General features: G+C 44.3%; 1 protein-coding gene across 1 annotated transcript; it reads left to right on the top strand.

Moving 5' to 3' along the window:
- The first annotated feature begins 809 nt into the window (after positions 1-809).
- mmp14b (matrix metallopeptidase 14b (membrane-inserted)) lies at positions 810-12,960 on the top strand. Its single transcript, XM_080467676.1, has 10 exons — positions 810-1,410; positions 7,989-8,137; positions 8,220-8,342; positions 8,472-8,779; positions 9,252-9,413; positions 9,627-9,787; positions 9,873-10,011; positions 10,116-10,266; positions 10,955-11,070; positions 11,183-12,960. Exons 1-10 carry the CDS (start codon positions 1,312-1,314, stop codon positions 11,719-11,721), a joined length of 1,947 nt encoding a protein of 648 aa, XP_080323802.1. The 5' UTR covers positions 810-1,311; the 3' UTR covers positions 11,722-12,960.
- Positions 12,961-18,582: the final 5,622 nt, after the last annotated feature.

Raw genomic sequence — 18,582 nt, 5'->3', positions numbered from 1 at the left:
TTTTAAACACAGGATATAAGTTCGTTGTGTGTAAATGCGGTAATTCATTAAAAGCAGACACTATAGATCCCTACATCCTGCAAAGAAAACAGTTCAATTTAGCGCCTGTTTTATCAAGAATATTATTGAAGAAAAGGTTTTTTTCAAATGTGTAATAAAACGATAAGAAAACACATTTTTGTCGTTCCAAGACTGTGACAAGACTAATTCGATTTATTGGATGGATAGAAAGTCACAAATGTCTGGTTAAATGTATGTCAAGTGTACATTAGAGGGCGCAATTCCCCATTTTTAAGCCCAATTCCATGCCGTTTAGAGCTTACAGTGCATCAGACTACAGTAGAAAAAGAATCTCTTTCATATAGATGGATAAATAAATAAATACAAATAACACACACGTCAGCATTAGACGCAAACCCCGAATGACCTCAGCTGACATCAAGTGTAAAGAGTGTGTGAAGAGGTTGCTATCTTAATTTTGTATGAATAATACCTGGTAAGAGTTATAAGATAACTTATACTTGAAACAAACATGATCGCATTCTGAAAACGATCCGGTCAACTGGCAGTTTTCTCCGTCAGTCGCGCAAGAAGTGGACAGAACGATGATTTCCATTGTTTCAGTAAGATTTGTTGAGCTCATGATCGAAGCTCGTGCATTTCAATGAGGACAATCGGTGCCACAGGGTAAGGAAGACCTAATGGTGGCAAGTCCAATGCCAGGGTCACCAAGTTGATTCCAGCCCTCCACGCTAAGGGGCGGTCTGCTTTAGGAAGGGGATGGTTTCCAACCCTCCACTTTCCAGCTCAATGTCTCTCGGGAGAATCAAACTACCACGTCTGCAGAGAGGAGAGAGGGGATGAGGAGCGGGGAGCAAAATAAACCGACTGTAGGGTAGACAAGAGAGGGCAGGAGGAGTGAGAACAAAGTCGTCTGGGACAACTGGGGGCAAATCCGCATTCTGAATCTGGACATAAATTACGCACGACTTGTAGAGGCCCATCTCAGACTTCCGGCTTCCAGCAAAGTCCGATCCGTCGGTTACCGGCTCAACCAAAGTACGGGGAGAATGCACAAAGTAGACAAATACCAGTAATGGTTTAGGAAAGCCAAGAGAAGTTTGCAGAGACGCACAGTTTAAGCCCACACCTTTGTCCTCTGCGCAGAGGCGCTCTCGGTCGCGCTTGGATATTTCCTCTTGTTCGCAGATGATGTTCTGACGAAAAGCGCAGGAAAGATTGGGAGAACAGTTGCGGGGAGAGCGGTGCGGTTTTGTGTTACTTTTTTTTTTCTCTCCCGATAATCGTGTGATGGCACCAGAGCTGAAATCGCTGGTCCGACTGCTGCTGCTGGCGGTGGTGTGGGAGCTGAGCGCGCAGGGAGCGACGGAGCGACAAGTCAATCCAGAGGTGAGGAACACATCGAAGGATGAAGAAAAGCTGCAAAGGGCTGTATAAAACCTAGGAAAGGGAATGCCTAGTAGAGAGATAAGAGATGCTTCGACAACAGCTTAATTAAGTTATATTGGACGCATTAAATAATTCTGGATTTGTGGATAAAATCAAAACAGCTGACAATGTAAGAAAGGTCAAACCAGATTGCAAAGAATCTAGTCTTGTATGTAATATCAATATTTCTTCTTTGAGGCAGGGGTATAGCTCGGGCTTTGACCCTGGGTTAGAGGAAGCAGCCCATAATGATGATAGCGCCCATGAAAACACTGAGAAATGCTGAGAAGGCAAAAGCAGCAGTGCCTTAGAGTGAGCAAAGAGTAATGCATTGGCTTGAATTGTCATCGGAGGCAGAGACACGAGGCTTTTTTGTGGTAATGGATGAAAAGTTTGAGATTTGTGGGTAGTGCATTATTGAGTGGGATGAGGAGATGTAATTATTGACATCTGTCCTGAGTTATAGCTCAGCAGTGGTCAGACTTGGGGGAGATGCTTGAGAGATGTGGAAAAACACCACATATGAATCCCATAAGACTCCCAGTATCTTTTAAAGCTTCCTAATTTAAACATTGTCTCATATCAGAAAATGTCTGAGCTCATAACGTTTTTTTCTTCTTTTTTGTGTGTTTTTTTCTGTACAGTCATGTCTGATCTGTGCCTTTCTGTGATGTTCTGATCGTATGTGTCCAAATGTGTGTGTGTGTGTGTGTGTGTGTGTGTGTGTGTGTGTGTGTGTGTGTGTGTGTGTGTGTGTGTGTGTGTGTGTGTGTGTGTGCATGTGTGTAATGAGATCACAAGATCAAAGTATCCTGAAATATGTGGGGTCATACAATGGCGTCCAAAGTCTTTCTGATCACTGTATCCTACATCTGGCCAAAGGAATTAAAACTCCAGCTGCGTCAGTGGAAGAAAATGGAGTTGTGTTACTTCAGTGACCTACATTCGACTGGAGACTTTCAAGTGAAATGTAAACAGTGTCAAGTACTTCTTCAAGTAAAATAACTTCACATTTTACAGCACAACTGAACAGACAAGAATAAAATCAGTCAGTAGTGCTATTGTGATTATTCCGATTCCGTTTCTAATGTAAGCTATTAAACAAAGACAAATATTGTATTTTGTATTGACACATAATGAATGGAAGGGTGAAAAATGATTATAGGATGATAGTATTGTTAAAGAACCAAAGTTGACATGTTTCGAGGATAGGGGGTTTTATATAACTTTCATAAGTTGAAATGTCAGAAACAAAGAACACATTTTGATAAGGAAATCAAGATCCTAAAATTCATGCTTGACTGCCAGCTTTGACATTTAAACCTAATTTCTTTTTTATTCTTGATATGACTTTAATCCGAAAATACGAAATTGAAAATAAACTGTCCTTCATATATTGTTGCCAATAATGTGACTCTAAAACCACATTCAAAAGATTTACAGTCCCACATGACGCAGTTCTCTGGAGGGCCATAGATCAGATGAGGCTGAACGTGCAGGACAAATGTAGCAATCAAAGCAATTACATTTAAACTCTTTTACAATTTTGTAAAAAGTTTGAGTCATATGAAAAGGCTTTTTATACCAAAACCATTAACAATAATGCCAGCACTGTCTGCATCACTATGGTCATGGTGGGTTTTTACACATTAACTTAAAACGATATCTATATTTGAATCTCCTGATGTCTCTGCAAACCCACAAGTTCACGTCTGAGTGGGATGTTTGCATTTTAATTATCCAAAAGATTTATTAGGTCTGCGGTTGTGTGTTGGTGAAGCGGTCCTCTTCCGGTGAGATAAACATCAGGAGGTTGTGTGGACACACGAGTCATTTCCTGTGGTCTCTGCAGGAAGCGGACTGCTTCACCACTCTAACACCCCTGGCGTGTCAGCAAACACCTGCGTACAACACACAAACAAACTCACACAAACAAATGAACAAACACACACGCACGCAGACGTCATCCTCCATGTGGACGCATATCTTCTCAAATACAAAGAAATGTCTCCATGTTGAAGTCATTGACTTTAGAGGAAGACAAATGGCCGTGACAAGAGATGATGAAAGCAAGGCAGGGAGGACAGTGGGGAGGCTGTTACAGACCAGAAAGGAAGGCATTGTGGAAACGGGAGTGATGCAATCTCATGGGGAAAGAAGAAGGATAATGAAGCGGTTATCCCGTTTAATGGGGCAGGATGTAAATCACAGTTGTCATGCACACATCCTGTATAAAAGTGCTATATGTATCATTCTTTTACTACTTTGGTCAGTGACGAATAATGTTTGACAAGACGAGCAAGGCGTAAGCTATTTATTGGCTTGTTTTAAAAGCATCACTGTTGACTGCAGCAGTTTGTTTTTGTTGGTGGGATTCAGATTGAAATGAACTTAATGAGATTTCCTGTACAAAGTAAGGGTGTTAAAATGTAAAGGTCTCATGTTTTTAGGTTCACATAACTGAGTTTAACTTAGCATTCTAAACACAACCAGCAGCAATTCTACATCATAGTTAGTGATATTTAATATATTTCAGTCCTATTCATTTGTCCTTTAGAGGAATTAACAAAGGAGGAGCCCGCTCTTGCTTTTAGGGCAAACCATTGTTGTGATCACGAGTAGGTGGCCTAAAGGCTGCTTCCTCAAGGAAAGACGGGGTGTGTTACAGGAAATAAGGTAATACTCGTTACCTCATTTTGTGTTCATAAAGGAAATGTAAAATGAGCCAGAATTTACTGAAGTTTCTCCAACAAAAATCCTGCCATTGCGATTTGGTCAGGACTGACTTACAGCTTAAATGACATTGGCAGATAAGTGTGTTTTTCCACGCTCGTGTCACCATGGTCTTGCTGGTGTTGGCTGAAGTGAGCCAGGTTTATTAGAAAGCAGCTGGAGGATCACACACTCGGAAAGTGATCTACGCGTGTTGCTGAGGGGGCGACTGGCCAGAGAGGCTGGAAAGGTCATAAATGTCCCCGGAATGTGTGTCAACACCAAACCAACAATCAAACACCAGAAAGACAGAAAAATAAAGTATTACAGTGGATACAACTTCCCACACAAGCTCCCTGACACACATAATCAGACACTCAAAGCCAATAATGAGCTGTTGCGAGTCAAGGGGGAGTTATAATTTCATCAGTTTATGACATGGCCCATAACCCTGCAGCTCTGTGGACAAAATGAGTGGATGTTTAAGGAGGAGCTGTGTGCGCGTGTGTGTGTGTGTGTGTGTGTGTGTGTGTGTGTGTGTGTGTGTGTGTGTGTGCGTGTGCGTGTGCCGTATACCCTGCATGCTTCAGTTGGACTCCCATCACTGTTGACTGGTTTCTTTCCATTGGCCTACATCAAATGGAACAACTGAGTCGCTATCCTTTATTCTCCTTTTCTCATCCTATGCAAAAAGAGTGCCCTGCCTAGTGACATCCATAACACTCGTTGTTTGAGTTTTGGAGGTCTTCCATTATAAAAAAAGAAGAGGAAGAAGAAAAAAAAAAAAGTAGCATCTCTGTATGTGAGCAATGACAGAGGTTTAGGTACTGCACAGTTTGAGGCCGTTTCACTCTGATGCAACTTTTAGTAACAACAGGGGGACTTTGGAAGGACAAACATTGATTATGTTGGTTTATTGCCTATGAATAAACTCATCATGCTGAAAATCAATATAGAGAAAAAAATATACAGTATGTCTCATTCTCAGGGCTTGCACCACACAGGTGAATAATCCATTGTCCAGGCAGGCATTGCAGTCACGTGTATTGTATTCCCAAAATCTAACAAAAAGAAATGAAAAGGCAACAATAATCGAAATTAGTTGTACCCTGACAGAAGTGCTGCACAATCAATACAGTCACTGAATAGTGAGTGACAAGAGTTGGGCTCCCTGTAAATGATGACAAAAAATACTTTCCATGAATTTAGTGATGGGCTCCAAATTCTTTCCACTCCACACAAGTTGTGGTTTAATAAATCAAACAGTGACGGTAGAACACGCCATTGTATCTCTCAGTATGACCTTTATTTTTAATATTTTGCAGTGGTGAATTGGGACTTGGCTAGAATTAAATAAATACATATGAGGGGTGTATTAATGAGGTAAAATGAACTGGTCTAAACAACTGTTATTGGTGCAAATAGCTTTTCTCTGCAAAAGTGCCTTGACATGACGGTTATATCTGGACCTATATGAACAACATTTTATTAAAATCCAAAACTAGTTGTCGGAATGATGCGAGAGCATTTTACCAGGCCGACCAAGGCTCATCAAAGGACTGTCTTTGGTGGGACCGTCATCTTCTATGCCACAGTAAATAGAGGCCACATCCTCATCCCGCTGCTCCTTTAGTTACCCGGCCCATTCGTGTGGTCAAAAATAGTCCGGCGAGACGGTGAATGAGACTTTGTCAAGTCACCTGAGGGACTCATGAAGGAGGTGTGGAAGTCTTAAAGTTTAAACAAGTGTTCAGTGTCAATTCAACAGCAGTCTTTTGACCGAGCTGTGGGGGGAAAAAAGAAGAGAAAACAGTGAGATATAAGCCTGAAAAACTCTTTTCTTTCCTCCATACATGCTGCGTTTTATCCAATTCTGGGGAGTCTGAAGTTTGCTTTTTGACTTCCACATGAAGGAAAAAAACCCATCTCCATTTACAAGCACAAACATGAGTAGTACCAGTAGGACTCTTACTTACAACCTTCAGAAACAACTGACCTTCATCACCGCCACCTCTTTTCTATCCTGCTCAAATGGCTGTACAGTAACCGTGTCAAACACTGAGTCTTTTCTGTGTCTGCCGGAGCTCCGAGAGTGAGTCAGAACCAGAGCGGGCTCGTTCAGCGGGTGAGGTCTAAACAGTGAGACCTCCATGTAGCCAGAGAGACAGTACGGGAGAGATTAGACCTTCAGGGGACGCCGACGCTGCCATTTGACTCCTGCCTCACCTCGGCCAGGTCGGATGAGCATCAAGGACGTCTACACGACTAGATACAAGGCATTCAGGCTGAATTCACAGAGGCTGGAAGCCCTTGTCCGCACAGACGGTTCTTTGAGTTTTTTTCAGATGGAAAATGCTGAAACAAGGCAGTTAAAAATAGTTTCTGCCTTATTGTATTTAATAGCTATTAGCGGCGAGATAGGCCGTACACAGCAATAATCGAGCAGCTCAGGGTGTGGCCGCCCAGGAGTATTTGCTCTTAAGTCTCTGGGTTTTCCATAAGTGAGCGGGATGAACTAGAGGAGAAGGGGGTGGAGTGAAGAGGCGAAGACAGCGACATGAACGTGGGGGAAGAGTTTGACTTTGAGGTTTGGATGCCACTGGCAAGAAATTCCCAGTAAAATTACCGACTGACGCTGCTGCTTGACTGAAGACATCGGCTGAGGTTGCCCAAGGCCTCAGTCTCACCCTTGGCCACTCCCTGTCTTTTCTTTTTTTCTCTCTTTTTCAATCCCTTACTCTGCACACTCACCTACAATTTCTATTTATTTTTTTCCCCCCAGTCCAAACTCACTTAAAACAAATTATACATCATGTTCAGCTGCGTGTCGTCAAGCTTTATCTCCTAAATCTCCTCTGATCAGTCCAGCTTCATCGCCACTGTAAATCCTTAACAAGCACACAAAGTAACTGTGTGGAGCACGATATCAAAGTGCTCTTGGTTTTCCTCTTCACTCACAAAAGGCTTAGTGTTATTTTTCGGCTGCAGTTTGAGAGGGAACGGGTTCAGGAGAAGCTGCGTGGGAGAGGTGCGGAGCAAAGCCGCTGGCATCGGGCCAGATGTCAAACCAGTACCGCACTGAAATGGGTTTCCAGGGGAAAGTAAGGTCAAGCCTATCTGGAGAGCGAGGAGGCTGGAGCGCAGCAGAACTCGGTGACCATCATCGAGCACGGATTAGAAGAAAAAAAAAAAAAATGCTTTCATGTGCATTTTGTCGGTTTACAAACTCTGTGACTTTAATTCGGGGCAACTTCTGTTTGTGTTTTCTCACAAGCGGCTGCGGAGAAACGTCACTGATGCAACCCAAGTTAATCTTTACCTCCAGAGGGAATTTCCATGTTCAGGTTCTACCTCCCAGGGTTGTTGTTGTTGAAACCTGAAATGTCCCTGTTTGAAGCACAAGGTCAGCAATGCGCTTGAAACGTGACCTTAGACTTAATCAAAAATGTCCCACGCACCGTCTGGAGCATCCAGGGTTGATGGTTGAATAGCTTTTGTATTCAGTCATTAAATGGAGCCAGGCCAGGTGGTTTGAGGCTGATGTTACTCCTGCTGGATTCAACATACCAAAACACACAAGAGTTATTTAGAGGCTTTTTTCTTTTCCCCTGTCGGCGAGGAATGTGTTTTTGTGCAGTCGCATAAAAAAATAAACCCCCCAAAAAACCACTCTGGACCTGTAATCCCTGGAACTGATTGTCAACATTGTACCAAGTAGTTCCTGTGCCCTGCTGTAAAAACAAACATCAGCTGGCAGGTGAAGAGTTTTGACGTCTGTTACTAATTCTTCTCTCGTTTGTTTTCTTCTGCTTTGTTTTGCTCTGCAGTCATGGCTGCAGCAGTATGGCTACCTGCCCCCGGGGGACTTGAGGACCCACAGTCTTCGCTCCCCTCACTCCATCACCTCAGCCGTTGCTGCCATGCAGCGGTTCTACGGACTCACCATCACTGGCACCTTTGACGAAAACACAATTACGTGAGTACGACGAAACGGCTGGACCGAGTCTGCAACAAAAATTGCCGCCGTGCTCAGATGGGCGGTGCCTTTTGTCCTGCAGGGCCATGAAGCGGCCGCGCTGCGGCGTTCCAGACAAGTTCGGTGCCGAGCTGAAGACCAACCTGAGAAGGAAGCGATACGCCATTCAGGGTCTCAAGTGGCAAAAGAATGAAATCACTTTCTCGTAAGTCCGCAAAATATTGAGCAAACGTGACTCGGGGGTTTGATAGAACAGAAAATTAACTCCCCATCTTTCTCCCCCCGCCCCCACCCCCCCAACCCCCCACCACACACACAATTACGCCACGTTTAGTATACAGAACTACACCCCTAAAGTGGGAGAGTACGAGACCCACGAGGCCATCAAGAAGGCCTTCAAGGTGTGGGAGAGCGTCACCCCGCTTCGTTTCCGGGAAATCCCTTACAGCTACATCAGGGACAAGGTGGAGGAGTTTGCCGACATCATGCTCTTCTTCGCCGAGGGTTTCCACGGTGACAGCAGCCCATTTGATGGCGAGGGAGGTTTCCTGGCGCATGCCTATTTCCCCAGTAACGGCATCGGTGGAGACACCCACTTTGACGCAGCGGAACCGTGGACGATTGGAAACCGGGATCTGTTAGGTGAGGCGATGTGTTGAAAACCAACATGTATTAGGGATCCTTTATAAAAATAAATATATATATATATACACACCTTAGTAATTACCTGAATTGCGATGGCACAAAAAATGCTTGAATTCGAAGAGCGAAGTTCAGTGTTTTGCTGCCACAAGAGAAACCTGAGCCGCAACAGGCCCAGTCTTGTGTAAGTACACTCAGTCGGTGAACGCCTTCCGTGAATACGCTTGTTTTTGAAGCACAGATTTGCAGTGTCAGCTCTTTTATTCAAACACATCTTCACATGATCTTCAGGCGATTTGATTTTTGATTTTCTGACTCATCAGGTATCTTGTGTGGATTTGAGTCACTTTTAAATGCGGAAACACCGAATCGGATCCTTTCCTCTGCACCTCTTTGTCATGTTTCACACTTTGCTCTCATTAGTTTAAAAAAAACAAAACTGAATTGTGTTGTGGTGTTGACATTGTTCTAGGAAATGACGTCTTCCTTGTGGCGGTGCATGAGCTGGGTCATGCTCTGGGTCTTGAGCACTCCAATGACCCTTCGGCCATCATGGCTCCTTTCTACCAGTGGATGGATACAGACACCTTCATTCTTCCTGATGACGACCGCAGAGGCATACAGCAACTATATGGTGTGTTTTGTGTGGTATATCTGTCTTTTTTTAAATATTTCAAGCATAAGTACCCTACAAAAATCTAACATAAAAAAAAAGATCTGTTTTGTTCAGGTTAGGTTGTTGCCTTCAAGCAGATTTCACACAAACTGACAGGTCAATCAGTAGAAATAGTGAATTTTGAGTCAAGGTTTGCTTAACTAAAGGAATGTCATCTGCCCTTTGTCACAGGATCTGGATCAGGCCCCCAACCGCCCCCAGTAACGCCGCGTACACCCAACAACAACCCTGATCCCACATATTCACCAGACAAGCCCCACTTCGGCCCCAACATCTGTGACGGCCACTTCGACACCATCGCAATCCTCAGAGGAGAAATGTTTATATTCAAGGTAAACCGGACTGGAGATCCCGCCGTTTTAAAATCCATTGTGAAAGAGTTTTCCTTAAGAATTCCTCCTCTCTGGTCCCGTTTAGGAAAAGTGGTTCTGGCGAGTACGTAACAACCATGTGTTGGATGGTTATCCCATGCCGATTGGTCACTTCTGGAGAGGGTTGCCCACTCATGTCACTGCTGCTTTTGAAAGGGAAGATGGAAAATTTGCCTTCTTTAAAGGTGACTGCAATATAACGACAAAACACCATCATGATTTGAATTTTTTTTACCGTACAGTGGCCTTATTATGTCTCTTTGCTCTTCTCCACCTCTCGGCTCTATAGGGGATCGGTACTGGGTCTTTAGTGAGTCTATCCTGGACTCTGGTTATCCCAAGAGTCTTAAAGAAATCGGCACCGGGCTTCCTAAAGATCGGATAGACGCCGCTCTCTTCTACACTCCCACTGGACAGACCTTTTACTTCAGAGCAAACAAGTGAGCCATCATCTTTTTTTGTAAACCGTGCATGCTGTTAGAAACTAATGTGTCCAAGGAAACCTGCGTCACAACCACCGAAAAATTGTTTAAATGTTGACCATATAAGGTTCAAACAGTTGCGCTCAGTCACCTATCCTAAACTACAAACCTGCATTCATGTCGGCCTCAAAAATAAACATTGAGGAAAAATGTCAGGCTTTCGAGGTCTTCCCATATTTACTAGAATTATCGGTACGAAAAAGTTGCAGTTAGTCATTATAAAGTTTACACGGCCACCTACAGCACAGCAAACATTTGAAGCCCAGACGTCTCGTTGTCTGAGTCTTGGAGAACTTCATGCAACTCATTCTGCTGTTTTTCTGTAGCAGTAACAATGTGCTTGTGGTCGGTCCTGTGAGTTGACTCAGCAGGAAAGAGCTGGCTGAAACTGAGGAAGAGGGAAGGTTAGGAGGGGTGAAGAAGAGTCCAAGTCTGAAGTTTGGATCTAGACCAGGGACTTGATAAGCTTGACTTGGACCGAAGCCTGCAGGAATTGAAGCTCGACTGTACTAATGACTTGTGGTGTACGAATGACCTAAACCTTTAGAGGGAACACACCGTCTCAAACTCTTTATGGGCTCTTTCTTAATCGAGACTCGGTTGTTCCTTTTTCTTCACCTTTTCTCTCTGATCACTTCTCCCGCAGGTATTATCGTTTTAACGAAGAGTCCCGAACGGTTGATGATGGCTACCCAAAGCCGGTCAGTGTTTGGCAGGGTGTGCCTGACAACATCAAGGCAGCCTTCATGAGCAAAGACCAAGGTAAGAATGACTAATGCTACCGATCGTCTCGCCTCCATGATGCTGCAAGTCGCTGTTCTCCCGGTTGTCTGTGAGAGTTTGTTTTTCACATTCACTTTGTCCCACTCCTCAGCGTACACATATTTCTACAAAGCCAACAAGTACTGGAAGTTTAACAACCAGATGATGAAAGTGGAGCCTGGATACCCCAAATCAGCCCTGCGCGACTGGATGGGCTGCCCCAACGAAGACCCCAAGACGGATGGAGGAAGAGGCGGCGGCGGACACGATAAAGACAAGGAGAGGGACAAGGAGAGAGAGAGGGAGAGGGAAAGGGAGAGGGAGAGGGAGAGGGAAAGGGAGAGGGAGAGGGAGAGAGACAGAGACAGGGAGGATTATGACAGAACTAGAGAAAGGGAGAGGGAGAGAGAGAGGGAGCGGGAGAGAGAGAGGGAGCGAGAGAGGGAGAGGGAGCGAGAGAGGGAGACAGAGGAGGAGGTGGACGTGACCATTATTAAGACAGAGGAAGGCAGCGGAGCGGCAGCTGTGGTCGTGCCATTGTTCCTGCTAGTGTGTGTGATCGCTACGCTGGCAGCCCTGGTGTTTTTCCGCCGGTACGGTACCCCACGCCGACTCCTCTACTGCCAACGATCTCTACTGGATAAGGTTTAGATGGAGGAGGAGCAGGAGAGAGAGAGCGAGAGAGAGAGAGAGAGAGAGAGAGAGAGAGAGAGAGAGAGAGAGAGAGAGAGAGAGAGAGGGGGGGACGGGAGAGAAAAAGAAAGAAAACCTGAAGAAAACATTCCAAACAGATAGCAGAGAGGGAAAAAAGGGGCGAAGCCATGAGAAAGAGCAAAAGAGGAAAACTGCCTGACTTGCCTTCTAAACATTAGAACCTCTGCCAGATCCTTTTGACCTCGTTTCCCAACCACTCCATCCTTCGGTTTTTCTTTTTTTCTTTCTCCTGTCCTGTTTCTACCTCTCTTTTTGTGGTCACTGACGCCAGCTCATTGCTGTTTGTTTTAGCCTTTTTCAAAGTCTTATTTTTATTTCTTCTTCTTTTTCCTTTTTCTTTTTTTTTTGTGGTCCGTGTTTGCGTCCCTGTTAATTTCCACTTTGAATCTGCCTTTTTTTTTTTTTTTTTTTCCCCCAACGCCCATTCCAGCATGTTTCTTTGAGTAAGCAAACGGCATGTCTGATCGTTCACCCCTCCACCCCCTTCCCCATTAAACACACATACTTCGAAACCACGACGACTATGTCATTGTGTTTCTTGATCTTCCAGTAAAGCGTCATGTCAGAGCCAGTGTGACCCATAAAAAGGGAAAGACAACATCAGCTTACATCCTTCCAAAGCATGAAAAACCCTCCTATTAGATTTAACCAATAAATGCAACTGTTTTGTGCCTTTTCCTTTTGTACTTCAATGTCTTTAGCATTGATTAACATTATAAATGATGTTGTCATTACTATTATGGCTATTACTATTGTTGTTGTTCTCTGTGTAAAGAATGTTTTTGTATATTGTCATTAAAAAGTCCTGCTGGACAGTGACATACAGTTTTGAAAGTGGCCTTAATTTTATATTTGTGGGAACAGTGAATGGGGGGAAAAAGGGGTTATGTGCTCTTGAAACTTGATTGTTTTTTGTTTTTTTTATACCTTGAATTCTTTTCAAATGAAAATAAATTGAAGATCTGAAAATGACTCCTTTTTGTCATTGTACTTACTTTTGTACAGCTTTTAAGTCACGATGCTGTGGAATTGGTTAGGGGTGCTGAGCAGTTAAGCAACAATGATAATACTAGTGATGATGATAATAACAATCCATCTTTCTTTGTGAGATTGTGTGTGTACCTGATCGCTTATATTTTAAAACTTACTCACAAAATAAAGTAATTTTTAAAAGGCTATTCTGTTGCTTTGATTTTGACTTAGTTAATAATTTCCATAATACGTACTCTTTTTGCCAGCTTCTACCTAACAATGCATTCACTCCCATTAAAACTTAAGTACTGCCAGTATTCACTTCTTTCACGTCATCATCTCACCTCAATCTTTGCCTTTTCCACCTGTATTGATCCCATCTCTTCTCTATCCGGTCTTCCCCAGTATTCCTGGACCTCCAGGTTTCTTGCTCCCCGGCCGCACCGCACTGCGTTGCTGGGGCTCGGAAACTGGCAGGCCAGGAAACTGGGTCGGAAAGCACAGAATGAGTCCAAAGCTTAAGTAGAAACAGGGATGAAGATGATTGCATAAACCCGTTGCCGTACAGCAGGAAAACATCTCAAGTATACCTTCATAGAGAGAGGGAGCGTGTGTTTGTATACTAACAAACGCCACAGTCTCCACAAGCACAGTGGCAGGAAAACACTTCTTTACTATAAAGCACAAAGTTTTCATCTGGTTGTCAAAGTAGATCCTTGACTTAGTGCATGAATGTAGGTAAAGCAGGTCCTCAAAAGTAGAGCAAGACACACAGTCTTGCATGTTTTTGCGCAGATATGAACGCCTTCGCTTGTGCAATACTGTGTATGTGTGCACTCCCATCAACCACAAGCCAATAAACGCTCAGACAACAAGCTTCACCCCCCAAATGATCACACTAATGAACAACTGCCACAGACATTCGACTCACTGTAAAGATGACTGACGGCAAGAGGGAGCGAGTGGGTGGAGGTCAGCACCTCTATGATAACTGATGATTTTAACGAGTTTGCGCGCAATGAAAAACGATGAGGTATTTTCCTATTGTGCCCAAAAGATTTAGGGCGCCCATTTGTCTCCACTTAGCTGCAGTGTTTTGAAAAGCTGGGGGGGAGAGAGAGAGAGAGAGAGAGAGAGAGAGAGAGAGAGAGAGAGAAAAGTCACGAGGCTTTTCTTTTCTGGTGGTGGGGGGGGGGGGGGGGGACTAAGGAGATGAAGGAGGAGTGAGGAGCTTTAAGTCACATTTGGAGGCCAGAGATGAAGCAGAATTCCATGAGCAACATCTGGAATTCCAACTGCATCATGTGAGCCAGACACACAGCGGGACACGGCCACGAGGGGATGTGGGGGATGGGAGCCTGTGTGGATTTGTCTCATTCACGTTTGTGCCTGCATCAAAGTAAAGGACAATAAAAAGGGATCTTGAAAGAACAATCCAGCATTATGGGGCGTTTTATTAATCCAGTTTGTTTTCTGCAACTGGTGGATTTTCTCGGTCTCTGTGTACAGCGCTTCCCTCGCTTCGCTCAAGTCTGTGACCCCCCCCCCCCCCCCCCCCCCCCCCCTCCTCCTCCAGAAGTCGGACATTCAGCTGTGGGTCACAGTTTGATGTTATTACCCAGCTGACTCTGCAGAGTGGAAAAAAAAGAAAGAAAAAGAATCGCTTCAGCATAATTCTTCCCCACAGTCCTCTCCTTTCTCTTCTCTGTGTGTAACTAGAGATCTTTTCTTCGCTGTCTGCAAAATGACTTTTTTTTTTTTTTCTTTTCTTTTTTTTTGCACGAGGCCCAACAAAAGACCACACCACAATGCCCTGGCGTCTTCCAGCCATCTCCGCTCCTCTTGCTCTCACATTTCACTCAAATAAGTGGAATGGAAAAGCAGAGTCCTTAATCCAGGTTACTTCATGGTGTCCTTAACTTTACCGGGGTTACATCATCTCTTGCGTCACATCATTTACCTGAATTGTCGTAAATCAAATCGCCAAGGGAAATCCCAAACTCCTGGATATGTGCATGTGCTTACAAGTTGTTTTGAAAATTAACACACTTATACCCTAATTATTAAAAAAAAGATCACCTGATGATCTCATCTGCTAACAGCATTAACTGTGAAAGACCCGCGCAAACGGTTTTCTCACATTAAGTGTTAAAAACATTTTTTGCAACATACTTTTGCATTTAAAAGACCAGAGTTGACAACCTATTTTCATTTTAAGAAATAATAGTCATTTAAATGACTTGGAAGTTTTTGCTTAATGCGTTCTCACATTGGAGTTTAGCTTGTATATTTTGGATATCTACCAGGAGGCCCTCTGTTTCTGAGGTGGACGTTTCCCCCCCGACTGTCAGTCGTGAGAGCAGCTTGATGAAAGTCACTCGCCGACAGGGGAAGTCCCGTCTCTTGCCAAGTGTTTCTCACAATAGCGTTCACACTGTCGTCGCGAATTCCCAACAGAGCGAGGAAGTCTGATGAACAATGGACCAGCCGCTGCTGCTCTGCCTGGTAACAAGGATGCGGGGTGGCAGGAAGGCGGAAGCTGGCGAGTGGTCATTACACACGGAGGTTACACATGGTTTTCATTTGCATCGGCTATTTGCTCTGCGGCCACGTCCTACACCAAGCTTTAATATAACAAACAGGAACGGGCGGCTCACCGCCCCCAGTCTCCAACTCGCTCGCACTTCAAACTCCACTGACACGGCGAGAGGTGAAAACGCTGTGCTGTGCTGTGCTTGCATTCTTGTTTTCAAAAAGGCGCGTCCAGAATAAAGAAAATTGTCATAATTATAATAGAATAATTTTACGTGTCCATGCTCATCCCTGAAAAGAACAAATAAGTGTATATTTACCAACTCCAGCCTCAGGTGGAATGGACTGGATAGAGGAGTACAGAAGATGGATGGATATTCAATTTGACACTTTACAGGCTTGGAACCTGTCTGCTGACAAGAGAATAAATAAAAAAAAAAAATCGAATTAACCAACACGTGTGAATATCTTCATGGTTATTAGCCCAGACCTTGAAACGCTACAAAACCATGACATTTTAGAAAAAAAAGTAGGAAGTACAGAATAGTTCAGTGTGAGTGATTAAGTATGACATCCCACTGGGAAATATTGGTGGGCGTAATTTGTTAGAGGGCGTGGGCCTCTAAATCAAATTATTAGTTCAGGGCGGGAGGCTGATTTATTTGGTGCGTATGGATTCAAGTGACAACAAAAGCCAATCCACACGCCACCGGTGCGTGTGGAGTTTGTCTCTTCGGCACCACGCCGGCGGCTGTCGCACGTGACGCAACAGCAAAGCAATAATCCTAAAAGCACCACCGACATGCAGGATGTATATGCCTGCAGGATAAGGGAAATTTTAAGACTAAGCTATTAGTCTGAATTACTGCTGCGAGAGTTGCAAATGTTTTAAAGTGGAAAACACAGATGCGACTAATAACACTACCAATCGCTCTTTTCCACTTCAGTTTGGTGAAGGGGTTATCTGTGCCCGGTGAGCTGGCCCGTACAACGCCAGGACCGCCACAGACTGTCTGATATACTCGAAATGGGATGCAGCCATTGTTCGGGTTATCCATTAAATTTATAGTCGCTTCCTGCAATGACACGTCAAAATGCTGTTTAAAAAGGTCTACCGAGGCTTGTTTTGCCTTTTAAATGGGAGGATTGGGCCGCGATCACAAACACATGCAGTTTATTTGTGGGGAACACTGCCAGCGAGAGAGGAAGATTAATACTTAATACTTTTTTTCCATTTTGTCTGCATATTCTTAATCCATTCAGCTACAAGGAGCTACGCGTGGAAAATATCTTTCCCTCATTATTTAAACACATTTTTGGGTCTCCCAATCTCCCTTTTTTTTTTTCCCCCCCTTCTCTCAGTGGGCATTTGGGTTGTGATCTCAGTTTTCTTAGCCATTTTTTATTTTTTTTGCCCCCTCAGTGCTGAATCTGCATCATTTTAAAGATGCATGCCTTGCGTTTGAAAAAACATCTTACAATGTCTGCACTTTAAATCGGGCGTGGTGGTGCCGTGGGAGTGGTCGCTTTGAAATGCCAGAGGAAGGTATTGTGTGGGTAAATGAGATGCAGGTGCGAGGAAGTTGGAACAATCCACATTTTACAATCTATATAGTCCACTTTTGTTCCAAAGCCAAGGCTCATATGGAATGACTTCCCGAACCCTTCAGGAAAACACCCCCATCGCAGAAGATGCTGATTCAGACTTGACAAGTTGAGGCTACCCTCGTCCCGACCGAGCTTCAGCTGCAAGGAAACCCCCCTTTCCTCTGCTTTGACAACAGAATATGCACACAGTCACTGTCTGAACTCTTCAAACCACAAAGAAAGAAAAAAAAAACCCTATAAGACCCCAAAACTCCTTAGTCTCTCTCTCTCCTGGCCCTACCAGCATCTCCTACAGTCTGTTAATGAAGTACCACACAACCTCACACTTGGGTTTTTTCTCTCTTGCAGAATCTTCCATTGCAACATCTGTTTTCCATAAGCACATACATGTCATCACGAGGAGGAGGAGGTGGTGGTGGTGGTGGTTGGGGGGGAGAAGAGGGGAAGACTCTAAAATGAGGGGGGGATGGGTGTATGGATAGATGCTGTATATCAAGGGGGATTTTGAATTTCAAGGAGTGGTGTGATGGGCTGTCAGGATACCGCTGCTTTTCCTCACCTCTCTCTGACCTCTCAAATCTGCTTTCATGACACACGCCAACCTCACGCTAAGGGTAAAAAAATAAATAAAAAAGGATGCAGACAACAGCTAAAAAAAAAACTCCCAAGTTGAGAGAGAGAGTAACCGGAGAGTCAGAGAGCCACGCAGAGATCAGAAAGGCCACATCAGAGGTTTGCCTTTGAAAGTGGAGCTCGGTGTGCCTCTCTGCTGCGTTCCTAACCGTGGTGGACACAAAGACCTATGTGGTTAAGAGAGGAAGGGAGGGGAAAAAGAAGAGGGGGCGGAGGAGGGAGGGTGCTTACGGAGCGAAAACATATTGTTTTTACTGCCCACTCACCATCACATGAGCGACCTTGCTCAGCTGACTGCCTTGCACCACTCACATGCGCTCCAGACGCAGGTGGTCTGCTGCGGTCCTGCCGCTGCAGCTGGCCCCCGCCTGGTTCTGTAAAAGACTCGTACCTGGGAAAACATTGTTCTTAGTCAATCCTACATCTGTTGACATTGTGCTGTCCAGCTGTGCAGCTTTAGAGAGTCGCTGAGTTCCAACATCTTTGCCCAATCAGGCGGGTTGGTTCAGGGCCGACTCACAAATGACTGCAAGCTTTTATTCTAGTCAAATAGTGATTTATAGCTATATATATACATATACAGTACAGACCAAAAGTTTGGACACACCTTCTCATTCAAAGAGTTTTCTTTATTTTCATGACTATGAAAATTGTAGATTCACACTGAAGGCATCAAAACTATGAACTAACACATGTGGAATTATATACTTAACAAAAAAGTGTGAAACAACTGAAAACACGCCTTATATTCTAGGTTCTTCAAAGTAGCCACCTTTTGCTTTGATTACTGCTTCGCACACTCTTGGCATTCTCTTGTTGAGCTTCAAGAGGTAGTCACCTGAAATGGTCTTCCAACAGTCTTGAAGGAGTTCCCAGAGATGCTTAGCACTTGTTGGCCCTTTTGCCTTCACTCTGCAGTCCAGCTCACCCCAAACCATCTCCATTGGGTTCAGGTCCGGTGACTGTGGAGGCCAGGTCATCTGGCGCAGCACCCCATCACTCTCCCTCTTGTTCAAATAGCCCTTACACAGCCTGGAGGTGTGTTTGGGGTCA

The sequence above is a fragment of the Lipophrys pholis genome, assembly GCF_963383615.2.
Source record: "Lipophrys pholis genome assembly, chromosome: 1".
Lineage (NCBI taxonomy): Eukaryota > Metazoa > Chordata > Actinopteri > Blenniiformes > Blenniidae > Lipophrys > Lipophrys pholis.
Note: the sequence above shows the minus strand (reverse complement) of the source record. Positions and strands in the feature narration are given on the sequence as shown.

Excerpts from the sequence above, each read along its gene's own strand:
- mmp14b (XM_080467676.1), top strand. The coding sequence starts at position 1,312 with ATGGCACCAGAGCTGAAATCGCTGGTCCGACTGCTGCTGCTGGCGGTG. Across the intron at positions 8,343-8,471 it reads AAGAATGAAATCACTTTCTC|TATACAGAACTACACCCCTA; the intron begins GTAAGTCCGCAA and ends CGCCACGTTTAG. Across the intron at positions 9,414-9,626 it reads AGGCATACAGCAACTATATG|GATCTGGATCAGGCCCCCAA; the intron begins GTGTGTTTTGTG and ends CCTTTGTCACAG.